The following is a 16,610-nucleotide window of genomic DNA, read 5'->3' as shown; positions in this document are numbered from 1 at the left end:
GTCGTGTTCTGGTTGCCTTTTGAAGTTAAATGCCTTTTGGAAGATAACAAATAGTAATGGTAGTGCAGTGTTAAGAGTGTGCTTTCAGGAAGTTTTGAGATGAGTTTAAATGGGAGGGAAAAGGATGTCACAACAGTGAAAGGTTAATAGTAATCAAGTTGCATTAGTGAACAAGAAGAGAGACTTCTTAAGAAGTATAAAATATTTATCTGCTGATGGAATTTTCAGTAGGTGAGTTCTCTTAGAATTAATCTTACTTTGATGCTAATTTCTTTATGAATATTTATAACTTCTCCAGTACAGTTTGCAATTGCTTTAGTGAAATCTATACATTAGTAGCAGCATTCCTTGTCTCCAGAAGTTAAAATGACTATTGAGACTCTTAAGACAGACCCATAAGTTTGTTCCTCTAAACCTGCACATAGTAATGCTAGCAAATATCTGGTATAAGAACCTTCATATATATATTTACTGGGCAGAGAGTTTACAAAGGTACTGTTTCTGCACTTATTTAAGCTTAAGGAAATAATAAGACAGAAAACAGACATCATGCTGATATATCAGCATCTCATTATCTGGTTTGCCAGCATAAACTAGGACAATTGATATATTTTCCCAGTGAAATACAGTCTTATTCTTTTTAATTATTATTATTTGGGGCCATAAATTCTTCCTAATGCAGATATCTAAGTTACCCTGCCCCTTACATATTATTGATTGATTCTAAGGTATTTTTCAATCTTTACTACATAACTTACCATTTACCATTTTAAACTGAATTACCATAAGTCTTTTAAGATTTAATTAGTTCAGTTTTGTCTATGCTGAGTGCACTTATTTGCTTTATTAAAACACAGGATGTATTTGAGCCTTGAGTTAACTAAAATCTATGTTGCAATTATGCAAATTAGTACTGCCAATACAAAATCTTTGGTCTATTGTAAGATGGAAGACATGCATTAAGCATTAGCCAATCAAGCACTGGAAATTGGTCAGCAAAAGTATTTCTACATCTGTGCCTCCCTCATTAATTTAATGCAACCTTCTGCTGTGAGAGACCTATTTTCTCTTAGAGCCTTGGTATTCTAGCCATTTAGCTGAAAGTCCGGTTGAGATAAGAACCATATGGAATGCACTTTAGGTTAATAAGCATTTATTTTAAAGTGTATTTAAATTTGTTTTATGGCACTTCATTTAACAAGAGCAAGTATACTTAATGAGATAAATTTTCATAAATACTCCAGCCTTTACCTTTTGGGCTCATTTTGAAAAAGGAATGATGATTATATTTCAATTTCCATTGCCTATGTGGGGCAGTTGGCGTGTAATTCGAATCTCCATGGGGCCCTGACTGCACTCTTGCCTTTAGACTACCTGTCCTGGCTGCCTCGTTGCTTCCTGACCATTGGTCTTGAAAATCTGGTGCATATAAGAAACTCTGAGCAGTCTGCCTCATATTCTTTAATAATTGGAGTAACTTGACATTCATTGTGTGCAGGAGTCAGGCCTTCTCAGAGGTCCATAGGCACCCAGGCCACTCTTGTCTTTTGAGCCCCTCTAGCTAAAATAATTTAAAAATTATGACCCACACAAACAAAATAAGGCACCAAGAAAAAGAGTGAGATATATATCATTTAACAAAAAAGTATGTCTTCTACCAAATGACATCTCTTATTTCCTTAATTTTGCAGCTCTAAGCTGAGTGTGTGTGTGTCACATTTCATCTGATGTGCTTAAGGACAAATTGCAAAACTTATCAAATGCCAAAGTATTAATTATTGTCTAAATCTGAGCCTCCTTTGACCTTGAGATCCAAGACAAATGGCCCTCGAGTCCTGCCCCAGTGGGCCCTTCACAGAGCATTTCATACTTTAAGACTGAGTGGCATAGACCACTCAACTTCTTGGGAGAAAAGCAATGACAAACCTAGACAGCATCTTAAAAAGCAGAGACATCACCTTGCCGACAAAGGTCTGTATAGTGACCGACTCTGGGGTTGTGCGCTCATCTCGCATTATTGGCTGAGGGAGCCGGCGTATAGCTTCCAGGTCATGTGGCCAGCATGACAAAGCCGCTTTTGGCAAACCAGAGCAGCACATGGAAACGACGTTTACCTTCCCGCTGTAGCGGTTCCTATTTATCTACTTGCATTTTGACGTGCTTTCGAACTGCTAGGTTGGCAGGAGCTGGGACCAAGCAACGGGAGCTCACCCCGTCACAGGGATTCGAACCGCCGACCTTCTGATCAGCAAGCCCTAGGCTCAGTGGCTTAACCACAGCGCCATCTGGGTCCCTTCAAAGGGGGTTACTTCCTGGTAAATGTGTTTAGAATTGTAGTTAATCTACTCTGACTTCACCTTGCCTACAAAGGTCCGTATAGTTAAAGCTATGGTTTTCCCAGTAGTGATGTATGGAAGTGAGAGCTGGACCATAAAGAAGGCTGATCGCCGAAGAATTGATGCTTTTGAATTATGGTGCTGGAGGAGACTCTTGAGAGTCCCATGGACTGCAAGAAGATCAAACCTATCCATCCTGAAGGAAATCAGCCCTGAGTGCTCACTGGAAGGACAGATCCTGAAGCTGAGGCTCCAATACTTTGGCCACCTCATGAGAAGAGAAGACTCCCTGGGAAAAACCCTGCTGTTGGGAAAGATGGAGGGCACAAGGAGAAGGGGACGACAGAGGACGAGATGGTTGGACAGTGTTCTCAAAGCCACCAACATGAATTTGACCAAACTGCGGGAGGCAGTGGAAGACAGGAGTGCCTGCAGTGCTCTGGTCCATGGGGTCACAAAGAGTTGGACACGACTGAACGACTAAACAACAACAACAATGTTGCACTTCACCTTTTTCCAGTTATGTTCCCTCCTGCACACCAGAAAAAAAAACGGTTGGGGGTGTATACATAGTTGTTGTGTTTCACAATTTGAAAGCAATATATTTTGGTGTTGCAGAATCCTGTTTGTGCATTCAAAAGTGGTGTGGGTAGAATGAAGCATTCTTGGCACTGAAATACCTTCCTTCTGTCACCATGTTGATAGCCTAAACTGAAAGCAGTGCTATTTTTCTAGAAAAAGAGGTGCCAGAACTCTCCATGAACACCTCCTTTACTCTCTTATAATGGCAATGGAACCTACCTTAGAGGTGCCAGAACTGAGTTCCAGTGAGTTCCAGCTGAAAAAAGGGCCTGACTGAAAGCACATTTTGCAATGTGTGTGATCTTTCTCGGTTGAGAGGAAGGAAGCTATGGACTGGCTTCTCTGCAATCTGTTATTTCAGGGTCTTGGTTGACATGGAAGCTGTTTGCATGGTGGAAGGAAGGATCTTCCATTGCTCATTCACGGTGCTGTTTGATCTTTGCCCTTGGCCACAATTTTTCAGAATCTCAACAGTGAAAAGAAACATCCCATATCTCCTCAAAATGTGACTATACAGCTGATTCACATAATTGCCTAAAACATTTACTTTTGGAAGCCTTGGATTATTTCTGTGGTTTGAGTTCTATGTTCTGTGATTTTCTCAGGGTTTTCTCTTTCGTTAAGTTTCATAAAGGGAAGCCTTTTATCACAATTATTTAATGTATTTATACTCCACCTTTCCTGTCACTGCTCTTGTTCCAGAGTTAACACAGCCTGCAATACAAAGTGTGTGTTGTATTTGATGCTATTTCAGTCATAGTTGCTATAACTGTTTTGCAGGGTGTTCCAGGTCCTGGCCAGTATTACATAAGAAGTCAGTTTGAGAAGCCAGTTAGTGCAACACAAAGTGCTCCTTTCCTTTCTCTTGCCGAAGTAAGAAGTAATATAGCTCTTTTTCTTTCTTTTTCCATTTTCCATAATGTTGTTATATTTACCCCACTTATCTGAGCAGTGAGAAGTTCCTGGGATGGCATTACAGTGGTAACTTGGTAATGTAATCCATTCCATAAATCCATTCGACTTCTGAAATGTTCGAAAACCAAGGTGTGACTTCCGATTGGTGCAGGCACCCTGGAAACAATAGTCAACAGCTGCACCAGACATTCGGCTTCCGAAAAACATTTGAAAACTGGAACACTTACTTCTGGGTTTTCAAATTCTGGGAGCCGAAATGTTCAAGTACCAAGGTGTTCGAGAACCAAGGTACCACTGTACATGAATTTATTTCCTTTGCATAGGAGAGCACAGTGGAGATTTCTGGTACCTTTGTGATAACTTCTTACTGGTAAATAAACATGTATAGTGGAAGCATGTGCACTCCTACAGCAGGTACCATAAATGCTAATCTTGCAACAAATTTCCAAAGTACAGCACTGTACAGCACCAGATATGCTTCTTTTATCCTAGTTTAAAATCTGAAGCTTCCTCTACCTCTTTTCTTTTTCTTTTTTAAAATAATTTTATTAATTTTACAGATTACAAAAACGGTACTTACATAAACATATTTTCCACCTTCTTTCCACCCCCCTCCCATGGGCCCTCCCCTGCCACAGGAGAATCCCATGCAAGCGAACAGTTGAAGGTGGTCCATTTTGTGGTTGGGTTTATGTCCCCCTCCCCCCCAGAGCCCCCTCCTGCCACCAGAAAGCTCTAGGGAGTCAGTTGCCTCTTTTCTTTCTATCCCCAAATTTAAATTACTCCTCCAGAGGGCTAGGCCTACCATTAGGCACCGGATGTAAAGCAGTTGCCTCAGGTGGCAAATGTGGGGCAGACAAGAAGTTGTAGAACAGAGCTGTGTGTGCCCCCTGCAAACAGTCTTGCTGGCCATTGGTATTGTGGAGGATGCTGTCCCATCAGTAAGATTCATCTGCCAATCTAGACAGCTTCTGTTCATGAAATTGGTGAGGGACCACCATCCTGCCCTTTCCCCCAGGCAGCAAAAATATCTTGGGCCTACCCTGCTCATAGAGATTTGGCATTCCAGATTCCTGGCCATCAAGGACCATCAGCACCTTATTTAGCCTCTGATCAAGCACATCAGGTGACATTATGCAATGGCATAGTTATCGTCCCATGCACAACAGTCGAGATGGCCATACTCATTTCTAATCCAGTAGCATAAAAGAAAATTCTGAAATAAAAATGTGATTGCATCAACATATTGCCCACCCTTTGAGCTGTTACGTTGCCTCTTCAGAGTTTTGAAGCTCAGATGTTGCTCCTCTGCAGAATGTTACCTATTAAGAGCATTGCCTATTCATTTGGTTAAATCAGCATAACCAGCTAAAGTCAAGCAACAGACAAGATGCATCTTGTTGCTTGTTGCTCTCAATATCTGGCTTGCAAAGCTCTGACAAGTATATTAAAATATGTTTTATATTATACGCCAGTGACTTTCTAGTGAGCACTTGCACATAAGCCACTTGCAGTCAGGAAATGATTCCATCAATAAAACTCGTGATATATAAATCACAAGTTAACTTGTCAGTATATAAATGCTACCTTTATTTTTAAGGATGGCCAGAATTCCCATCACAGAGTGCATGCTTTGAATTCGGAAAGGTCTCCGATTCAGGCACAGTTAAAAAGCACTCAGTTGCAGGACTGGAAAAGAGCTCTGCTGGGATCTTTGAGTAGATACACCTTGTTTAGTTTTGAAAACAGAAAAGAATATTGATTAAAATAAAGAAGATAGACGAATGGTTTGACTCAATGTAAGGCAATAAAATATGTCCTTTTTGTTTATTGCTATTAGATTGAGAAAGTTGTTTTTAGACAAAGTTGGGATCTTTCTGCCTACATAGCTATTTGAAGGGATTGCTTGTCATTGATCTATTTTCTCTTGTGTTTCCTTAGAGATTTGCACCTGTGAAATCAACTGCCCCAGCTCCTGGCACATATAATGAAACTCGCGGCGCTCTTGAGTCCTTGAAGAAAGCGACTCAAACAAAAAACATTCCGTTTGGCAATACAGCTGTTCGATTTACCCAAGACCACAAGCTGCGAAAAAGTCCAGGTTTGCAGTAATTAATGTAAACAAGTGGGACGTGCAGCAAAATATCTCCACCCTCTAAGAGGAGTGCTCCAGGCAGCCTGCAGCAGGAACCTTGAGGTGCTGTTCAGGCCTCCATTGTGTGTATGCGCTAGGGCTTTTCAGGAGGGCGTAAAGGGAAACTCCAGCATTCTCCTTATCTGTCAGAGGTTCTTGCGGCTACTCTTGAGTAACAACGCTCCACGCCTCCTTGTCTTTAAGGTGTCTTTATTGTGCATTTTATTTACTGTGCTAAGAGTCTGGAAAACAAGTCTGCTCAGTCTGAGTCAGAACCTCGCAATGGCTTCTTTCTGTTTCGCGCCCAACATAACAAAAGCGCCTCCCTCTCGCCCTATGGGGTGCCGTGCGCCTCAGTTCAGGCGTCAGGGGGAAGGCCGTCCTTCTGACTTCTCTCCAGTGGCCAATCCCATCATTTCCTCCCTAGCTGCTTCCTTCTCTACTAGGTGTTTAGCCTCTCTCATGCTGTCAGACCCTCTCTCCTCCCTCTCTACTTCCTGATTCCTGTAATCTGATCTGCTACTGGACTTGCTGCTCTGCGAAGAACTCGACCTGATGAGAGGGGGCTGTTCCCTCCCCCCCATCATCCTGACCAGCACTTTGCCTAGCGAGAATGGTAGCAGCGGGTTAGGTGGGGGGGAGTGAGGAGTGGAGCAGAAGGTAGGAGGGAAGGCTCAGCGAGGTATCAGAGCCCTTGCACCGCTCAAACCAACAAGTGGAGGATAACCTGGAAAAGGCCAAGGAGGCCTACAAAAAGGGGGCGGATCATCATCGGAGACTAGGAGAGGCTGTCAGGGAGGGGGGATAGGGTTTGGGCTTTCCTCAGAAGGGCTCCCCACAGAGGGGAAATGCAAGAAACTGGCTCCCAGGAGGCATGGGACCCTTCAAGGTCTTGCAGCAGGTCAATCTGGTAGCATTCCGCTTGGAGTTGCCTGAGTCCAAGAGGATACATCCAGTTTTTCACAGGTTACTGCTCTCCCCCTACAGGGAGGGGCATAGGTTCTGGGAGGGGGACACGGAGCAGCCACCCCCTCCACAGGGAATGGGGGGAGACCGGGAAAATGCAGCAACGGAGATTCTGGATTCCCGTTGGGGGACTGACGGTTTGGAGTACCTTGTAGCATGGGAGGGGGCTCCAGCTTCCAGTACCTTGTAGCGTGGGGGAGGAGTACCTATTTCATGCCCTGTTTCCGCACAGGCCCAAGCCACCCAGGTTCTGGGTGGAGGAGGTGTTTGCACCCACAATCAGTGAGGACGATTTTGGGGGGTTTCCGCTGAGCAGAGAAGGGGAAGAGGAGACAGGGGCAGCAGATGAGGAGCCGCAGCAGAACACGATGTGTGTGTGTGGGGGGAAGCGATGTTTGTGGAGACAGATGAGGAGGACAGCTCTTTCAGGGGTTTCCCCAGCAGTTCGCCTGAAGCAACCGACTGGCACAGAGTGTTTGCCCCCACAGACTCGGACAACACACACTTCGAGGGGTTCCTGCCTTCGCCCCTCATGCAACCCGCCTTGGGAGGGGAGGGGGGCATGGGGGCTGGATGTCAGGGGGACACCCTACAGGGAGCCTCCCCCCACCATCCTGACCAGCACTTTGCCCAGCGAGAACGGTAGCAGCAGGTCAGTGGAGCAGAAGGGAGGAGGGAAGGCTCAGCGATGTATCAGAGCCCCTGCACTGCCCTAGCCAACAAGTGGAAGAGGGAGTACAGCTGCTTCCGGTGCCCGAATCAAGGTGCGTGCCCAAACACAGGTTTAGGGGGCGGCGTTTCGGGGTGCCCAAGTTATTATGCTGGCCCAGGAGCAGAAGGGCGCCATTGCCGGATTCTGCAAGTGACTAGGAGGTCATGTTTTCTGCTATCTCTGCACTGTAAATAATATGCACAATAAAACAAAGACAGAACGGACTGGAGCGTCTTTACTCGGGAGTAGCCGCAACAATCCCCTGGCACTTATTAATGCAGAGACTATAGCCTTTTTACTACATACATGGTCTGTATCTCCATAATGCGAATCTCCACTCCAATATGAAACTGCCAGGGTCCTAAGCAGATCGGTTACATCTTTCTTTGACACCTCCAGTTTATGTTCCTGCTCTCTCCACTTAACTTCTTTCTGCATGCATTTTTCTTTTAAGTTATACACTTATTTATTTCAGGATACCTAGGAAATCATCTGAGCATTTGGGTGGTCTTGTTTCACTTCCCAGCTGATAAGCAACCAACCGCCTGAGTTCTCTGCTGAAAGGAATTATTTGTCTGGTGTTAGGTTCATGTGGTTCAGAATAAATAATCAGTGAAGATAGCAATGGACCTGGATTTGTATTACAAAACAATACATTCCACATAGTGATTAATGTACATAATGATGTGGAGCTGAATTGTAAAACTGAATCTGAGTAGTAAAGCCCAGTCTCAGATAGTTCAGGATACAATAAGATTATGCATTATTTTCCAGAGGACTTGAGAAACCATAACTTTCAAATATGGGTTGTTTTCCAATACAAATAAGATGAGGTCAGGACATATATGGATCATAGAATCATAGAGTCGGAAGAGACCACAAGGGCCATCCAGTCCAACCCCCTGCCGAGCAGGAAACACCATCAAAGCATTCTTGACATATGCCTGTCAAGCCTCTGCTTAAAGACCTCCAAAGAAGGAGACTCCACCACACTCCTTGGTAGCAAATTCCACTGCCAAACAGCTCTTACTGTCAGGAAGTTCTTCCTAATGTTTAGGTGGAATCTTCTTTCTTGTAGTTTGAATCCATTGCTCCGTGTCCGCTTCTCTGGAGCAGCAGAAAACAACCTTTCTCCCTATTCTATATGACATCCTTTTATATATTTGAATATAGCTATCATATCACTCCTTAACCTTCTCTTCTCCAGGCTAAACATACCCAGCTCCCTAAGCCATTCCTCATAAGGCATCATTTCCAGGCCTTTGACCATTTTGGTTGCCCTCTTCTTGACACGTTCCAGCTTGTCAGTATCCTTCTTGAACTGTGGTGCCCAGAACTGGACACAGTACTCCAGGTGAGGTCTGGCCAGAGCAGAATACAGTGGTACTATTACTTCCCTTGATCTAGATGCTATACTCCTATTGATGCAGCCCAGAATTGCATTGGCTTTTTAGCTGCTGCATCACACTGCTGACTCATGCCAAGTCTGTGGTCTACCAAGACTCCTAGATCCATTTCACATGTACTGCTCTCAAGCCAGGTGTCTCCCATCCTGTATATGTGCCTTTTATTTTTATTTGCCCAAGTGTAGTACTTTACATTTCTCCTTGTTAAAATTCATCTTGTTTGCTTTGGCCCAGTTGTCTAATCTGTTAAGGTCATTTTGAAGTGTGATTCTGTCCTCTGGGGTGTTAGCCACCCCTCCCAATTTGATGTCATCTGCAAACTTGATCAGGATGCCCTCAGAGGATGTCTCAGAAGAGGTGACTACAAAGTCATCTCATACTGTAATGGTTGCGTACATCTTTTAAAAAAAGTTTTTTAATGCAAAAAAATGAGAGTGGACCAAAGTGGGTTGCATGTGAAAGTTTTTATTGTGCTGCTGATTCCAGCTACATTACAATGCTTGTTCAAATATCGGCATATAAGCAATGTTTGTGCCACTGATGGATTTGGAAGTCATATGTATACCTCTAATATCAGTACTGTTTGAACTAGCCTTTTGGCAGTATTTGCTAAATCATATAGTTAATAATAGCCTTGCTTCCCTCTGCCTACCCAAATACAAGCTTAGCAGTTTTATTAGAAACACATTAATGAAAGCACATAAAGTGACAGAAAGTGGTTTTGGTTAAAACAAAATATTGCTAGGAGTTTGGATGGTTTGGATGATTGTGAATAGGCTTATTGCTGTTGTTTTCCCTGTGTTACCATAGCAGGTGATCAGGAACTTAACCAAAGAGCTTGATGGTCTATATTTTAGGGTGTAGTTTCTCCCATACACAGGGAGGGTCGGCTGCTAGAAACTGAAACAGCTGGAAACTGAATTGTACCATATGCATTGAGACAGAGATAGAAAGTTTAAGTGAGGTTGACCAAAAGAAGCTGTCTTTGAGTGCTGTTGCTCCTTGGGGAGTCAAAACAGGATTAGTTGTATTGCCCACTGTAGCTTCAGCTGGGCTCCACTTGTATGTTTGTAAAAAGACACCATGCTTCTAATACTGTCTTTACCCCAAAGAAACTAAGCTCTGTAACACAGCCCATTTATTTCTACAACTCAAGGAAATGGGAGGTGCATAACAGTATACTAAAGCAGAACAACCACAATTCAGCTCACTGAAACTAACTTTTAAATAAGAGCACATAGTATTACAGCTGTAGAATTTTACAAATATATCATTTATAAATATTTTCTCGCCATTCAAAGAAGTGGGGCTTTATTGTAAATACTTACCACAGCTTCCATTGAGTTCCCCACATATTCCTTAACATCTGACAAGGTCACCCTTGTTGACAGTCAGAAAAAGCTATTTATCCTTGTGTTGCAGATCACGCTAGTTATCCTAAGATTCTAGAGGTCATCAGCACTATAATATGACAGTCACTTCCTAAGACAAATTGTACCTATTAATGGTATTCCCAAGTGCGCTCTCTCTCTCTCTCTCTCTCTCTCTCTCTCTCTCTGCACTTTGAGTGAGCTGTGTATAAACAATAAGACAACTGAATGAGGTACTTGCAGAAACTAGGGGAAGGGTGGACTCTAGTATGAATGAACGGTTTTCCCAATGATTTCTAGATTTGTCCTTTTAAAAAACATTGTATGAAAGCAAATGTAAATAACCTGAAATGTATCAAAGGGTAAAATGTTTGGTGACCCTTTGTATATTTTTGAGCTGCCTACCATGAAAACTTGCTAATGATGTATTTCTCATTCTGCTCGTTTCCCTTCTATTGCACCTCTCCTTGTTCTCTGTCCTTGAATAGAAGCCTTTGCTTTCGTCCTCTAATCTGCAAGAAATGTGGCCTGCCATTTATCTTCAGCATAAGCTTCTCTTTGCTGAGTACAACATTTGATCGTGTCCTCAGTCTGTTAAATGTGGACCTTCTTACCTGGAAGAGATGTGGGTTTTCTTTTTCTTTTTTACAATCCAAAATAGTTATAGTGCTGTGCTATATATGTGTGCATGTATATATAAACATATTGTTTTATTTTTGTATAGCGCTTTTGCCCTTTCTCCTACAATTCCCATTTTCACTTAATTGTCTGTGGTAAAAGAATTAAGTACTGTAACAGCTATTATGCTTACAGAATTTCATTGTATGCTGTGCAGGTCCTGCATTCTATAATATTCTCAACCACAGCATTGCAACAGAAAGTCTTAAAAAGGCTGACATGGAAAAAAAGAAAAAAGGAGCATTTGGTTCTTCGGTTCCTAGACTCTTATATTTAGTCAAGAAAGAAGCTTTTACTACTCCTGGACCAGCTGATTATCAGGTACATTGGTTTTCTTTTTCATGTTAAAAATGGAGCACAAATAATTTGTGGTACAGTCCTGTGCAGGCTTCTTCAAACTCGGCGCTCCAGATGTTTTGAGACTACAATTCCCATAATCCTTGACCACTGGTCCTGCTAGCTAGGGATCATGGGAGTTGTAGGCCAAAAACACCTGGAGGGCCACGTTTGAGGAAGCCTGGTCCTGTGCATCTTTACTCAGCAGTAAGTCTCTCTGGGTTCAAAGGGGGTTACTTCCTGGTAAATGTGTTTAGAATTGTAGTTAATCTACTCTGTCTATAATCCAGAGATGTTTTGTGCCAGGCAAAAACATTTCTTCTTGCAGGCCTTTGGCTAATTAAACCATCTATGGACTTTTAAACTGTGTGGTTTTTTTTGTTACTATGGGGTGTATTTTTGTGTTTTTATATTGTAAACTGCCCTGTGATTCTCAGATGAAGGGCGGTATAAAAACAAAACAAAACAAAACCTCAAATGAGAGTAAGTGCTGAATACTTTATTCAGCAAAAGCCAGTTGTACATGAATGTAGCAGCAGCGGATAATCAGTTCTGCAAATGGAGAATAAGTCTGTCAACTGCTGTTAGCATGGTACCTTAATGGAGCACCTGTGTTCAAAGGGATGGCAAAGCTGTGACCATCCAGAGGATGTTGGAAAGCATTTCCCATAATCCCTGCCCATTGGTTATGTTGGCCGGGACTGATGAGAGTCCAAAACATCTGGAGGGCCAAAGGTTTCCCATCATCCCTGCTTTATATCTCTGAATACCAGGTGCTGGGAATAAACAAAAAGAGATCTGTTGCTTTTATGCTCTACTGATGGGCTATCTGTCCATTATTGGAAATTGATCTGTCAAAGCTATATTTGTTTTCATCTGCAAAGAGGCAAGTGAACAGCAGGTGGTTGTGCATCTTGTGTGGAGGAGGCTGGTCTGATAGAGTCCAGTGTAAGCAGACAAGCCAATTTAGTGTTCCTCCCTCTGCTCCTTCACTTAGAATTGTTAGATTGATTTAATTCCTTTCCAACTCAGCTGTTTCAGTCCCCTCTTTCTGTTCTGACCTGCTTTTCTGCTCTACACCGTTCAGGCTGCCCTTTTATTGCATATTTACTTTGGCCTCTACAGTCACTTACTGTTAAGACCATGTTCATGGAAGACAATATTACTTGGCTATGAGTGATCGTCAAAGAAGAAGATTTACTAGGGAGCTAGCCCCACTAAATTCAGTGGGATCTAACTTTCCGGTAAATTTTCATAGGGTTACTAGACAGAAATGTGCAGTACACAGGAGCCCAGCTTCATCAAACAGAAACTAGGAAATTGGCTCACAGTTATATAGGAAAACAAAAAAGAATATTGTGGCACCTTAAAAACTAGCAAGTTTATTGTGGCATAAGGTTTCATAGACTTTCATAACTGCAATCCATGGGATATTACACCACAGTAAATCTGTTAGGTTTTAAGGTGCAACAGTACACACACACTTTCTTTTTTGCTGTAACAAACCAAGACAGCTTTTCCTCTGGAAAGTACATGTGAATAATCCTTTCTGAATGAGAAAAATCTCTCTATAAAAGAAATAGGTTCTACTGTGGTTTAAAGAACGACATATACCATCTTTGTAAATACAGAGAAAATAAGTAACTAGTTATTAGAAAGTAACTTACATTTCCACACTACAGTCAAACTAGAAGAATAGTAAACCTACACTATTTCTCAAGTGGTGTCAATTAATTAGCATAGGATCTTTCTCTCGCTCCATATTATCAAACATATTAAGTATGACTACCTAAGAGTCTCATTAACATTCCCTGACAGCTGATTTAACAGAATTATAATCATAAGGGGAAGAACTGAATACATATTACCAAATATGCTAGTTGTAGGGACAATTTTCCGCAGCATGTCTCAGATGCAAATACTTCCCCCCCCTTAGGTCTTAATCAAGCTGAATAGCTAACATATATTATCATTAGAAGTTATTATAGATAAATTTAGAGATGGGTCTCATGATAGCGGAAGGGAGAAGGGGGTTGGATATGCTATTAACATTTCTTACTGAGGCAAAGTCATCAAATATTGTTCGCCAGCTTTTAAAATGAGCTTATTAAAAATAAACAAAACGCATAACCAAAAAGTATCTTGCATTTTCTACATAACAGTGTTTGCAAAAAGTTTTCAAAATTCAACTCTTAGCTCTGTAAGATTGTATAGTTTCTCCAGAGAGACAATTGTCAGGTAAAAGATTTTAAACACTTACAATGAATTACCATAAATCACAATAATATTAAATTAATTATATTTGCCAGTTTTGCATGGCCTGGTTTGCTGTCTACCAAGGGGATTGTCACTTTTAATTTTTGCAGGGATTCTTTTTTTTGTAGAACTCTGTCCAGGACAGCGGCGTAGCAATCCCCACTGGCGCCTGGGGCAGACCAAAGTTGTTGTGTAGCTGCATCCCGTCAAACGCCCTGCAGCCACAGTGCCAAACTCAAGCTCCCCTGACGTGGTTCCCTATGCCCCCACCCACCTGGTGCGGACCGCACCCCCCACCCCTGGCTAGCTCTGCTACTGGTCCAGGATTAACTTGCTGGCTGGGGTAAAATGAGATGAAATATCTCTATGGGAGACATGCTGAGCAAGGGAGAAGGCTCCCATGACTCCTTGTGAAGTTATTCTCACAAAGGTGCCCTTAATATTTTTATTTAGACAAATATTTATATCCTAGTAGGAATAAAATATAATTCTAGTAGAATTGCACACACATAAGTGGTTTTATGACAAAGTTCTAGAAAGAGGTGAATCTTTAGTGGGATCTTTCTTGGGAGTGTTAGAGACCAAGACAAGTAGAGCTGTATTAGCACCAGTGCTATCCCCCAAATCCTGCCTTGAGTAAGTCAAGATATACCCAAGCTGCAGGTGGGCGCAAATAACTCTTTTGCAGCTGCTTCAGTCTTTCCTTTGTGCAAGCAGCTGAACACGACAGGATTCAGCATATAAACATAGCTTGCCCTTCGGTTCTTTTCAAACCATGGCTTCATGTCCTAGCCTGTTTTGAAGCAACGTGCTTGTAACAGGAAGCTATCGTTAGTTGCCGAATCCTGGTTAATTGCTGAATCCTGGCAAGTTTCACATGACAGGATGAGTGAAGTGGATTCAAGGGAGCTCAACTGACCTGCATACATCTCATGCATATATAATCACTTGTTAAGATAGGATTTTTGGCCTAGCATTGTATGTGAGCAGCTTATTTGTGCAAATGAGTCTGGGGATTCTGCAAACAGACTAATATTTATTAAAATTGTAAAGTAGTGACACGTCCAAACTTCCCTTTATAATGTAACCTCCCCTGGCACTCAAACGTAATACTATCTACTCAAATTTCAGGTTAAAGAGACCACTGAAGAACCACGAAAAAAGAAGAAAGAATTGGCCATTTTTAAGTCAGTTATAGAAAGAATTCCAAGAGTAAGCTCGGTAAGCAATCTCCAGACTGATTCCTCTATCTTTATGTTGCATGCTCCCAAATTATAGAATTGTAGATAATCCACAGATTCATATTCTATGCAAGTTTATAACTCCATTGCAGAAAATAGTTGTCCTAATAGACTTCAGCATATTCTTTCATTCTGTGGAAACAGCATAAAAGTTGGCATAGCACAGTAGAAAATTGAGTACTTTAAAAATACATCAATAGAGAATAATTCAGTGCTTATTTCCAGTGAAGTTTAGGATGTAAGCAGTTGTGAACTTAACAAACATATGAATAGTCAAATTATTCTGACACACACACACATACCATATTTCTTCGGCTAAGAGCTGTGGTGTTAATTAGATAAGCATCTGCCTTCCCTATGGTGTGTAACTGAGAGGCAGGTGTTTAATTGAGGCTATTTAAGAGCTGCGTTAATTACACTTTGCATCTTAGTCCTCATGCAAACTTGGATTGAATGGCAACAATTTCTCTCTTGTGTAACCAGTCAAATTTAGAATGATAAGCTGTTACATTGGAGACTGAATCTGTGGGAGCAAATGTCAGATAATTCAAGAGCAAAAGGCAATTCATTAACTTGAAATATTGTTTCAGAATTTCATGGCTGTGTTGTGGCCGGTGGAGACAGAGGTCTAGAATGGTGACCTGGAATACTCTAGGGAACAAACCAGCAGTGTAAAATGCGGACCTTTAGGAGCCAATACCAAAGTGCTTAAGTTTTTCTGGGTTCTCCATTAGACCAAAAAACCAAACAAAAAAAGAGAGCCTCAAATACTTATTTTCTCTGATGGGAGTATCCAGCAAGACTTCAGCACTTTGGTATTGGCTCCTTAAGGTCACACCCACAATATACATTTAAAGCACTCTTAAACCATTTTAATGGTTGAGAGTCCTGAAGCATGTTAATGGTTCAAGAACTGTAGCTTATTGGGTTAAATGATTGCTTATGGGAGTTGCTATCTTTGTCAACCTTGTCAATGCCAGCTAGAATGAATGTTAGAGATCTGATAGATGAAGGTCAGGTCTGTGCAGAGCTTGGCTGAGGCCCAGTACGGGACTCTTGTCTGGGCTGGACAAGCCGTTGGCACCCCACCCCCAGCTGACTTATCCCTCTGAGGCCCAGGGCAAATGTACCTGGCTGCCCCCCTGCCTCTGCATGGGCCTGTTGAAGGGGCCTTCTTAACAGAAGGATGCTGGCTAAAAACATAGGTAGACTTGGTACCACTCATTGTGGAATACAGTGGTACCTCGGGTTACAAACGCTTCAGGTTACAGACTCCGCTAACCCAGAAATAGTACCTTGGGTTAAGAACTTTGCTTCAGGATGAGAACAGAAATCGTGCTCTGGCAGCACGGTGGCAGCAGGAGCCCCCATTAGCTAAAGTGGTGTCTCAGGTTAAGAACAGTTTCAGGTTAAGAACGGACCTCCGGAACGAATTAAGTTCTTAACCAGAGGTACCACTGTATAGCTATAATGGAGAAAACCACGCATATTTTGAAATTACAGCAAGGACTAGACCAGGCATCCCCAAACTGCGCCCTCCAGATGTTTTGGCCTACAATTCCCATAATCCCTAGCTAACAGGACCAGTGGTTGGGGAAGATGGGAATTGTAGTCCAAAACATCTGGAGGGCCGAAGTTTGGGGATGCCTGGACTAGGCTCTCCAGACACTTTTTATAT

The 16,610-nt window shown here is 42.2% G+C and overlaps 1 protein-coding gene across 1 annotated transcript in view; it reads left to right on the top strand.

Moving 5' to 3' along the window:
- STPG2 (sperm tail PG-rich repeat containing 2) overlaps nucleotides 1–16,610 on the top strand; it is a 217,468-nt gene that overhangs the window by 34,028 nt on the left and 166,830 nt on the right. Inside the window, exons 7-10 of the mRNA XM_060278456.1 lie at nucleotides 3,699–3,791; nucleotides 5,775–5,934; nucleotides 11,257–11,420; nucleotides 14,823–14,912. Coding sequence (XP_060134439.1) covers nucleotides 3,699–3,791; nucleotides 5,775–5,934; nucleotides 11,257–11,420; nucleotides 14,823–14,912 — 507 coding nt within the window. The remainder of the gene's footprint in view (nucleotides 1–3,698; nucleotides 3,792–5,774; nucleotides 5,935–11,256; nucleotides 11,421–14,822; nucleotides 14,913–16,610) is intronic.

This window comes from Zootoca vivipara, chromosome 9 (assembly GCF_963506605.1).
Source record: "Zootoca vivipara chromosome 9, rZooViv1.1, whole genome shotgun sequence".
NCBI lineage: Eukaryota > Metazoa > Chordata > Lepidosauria > Squamata > Lacertidae > Zootoca > Zootoca vivipara.
This window is presented reverse-complemented; position numbering and strand designations above follow the sequence as displayed.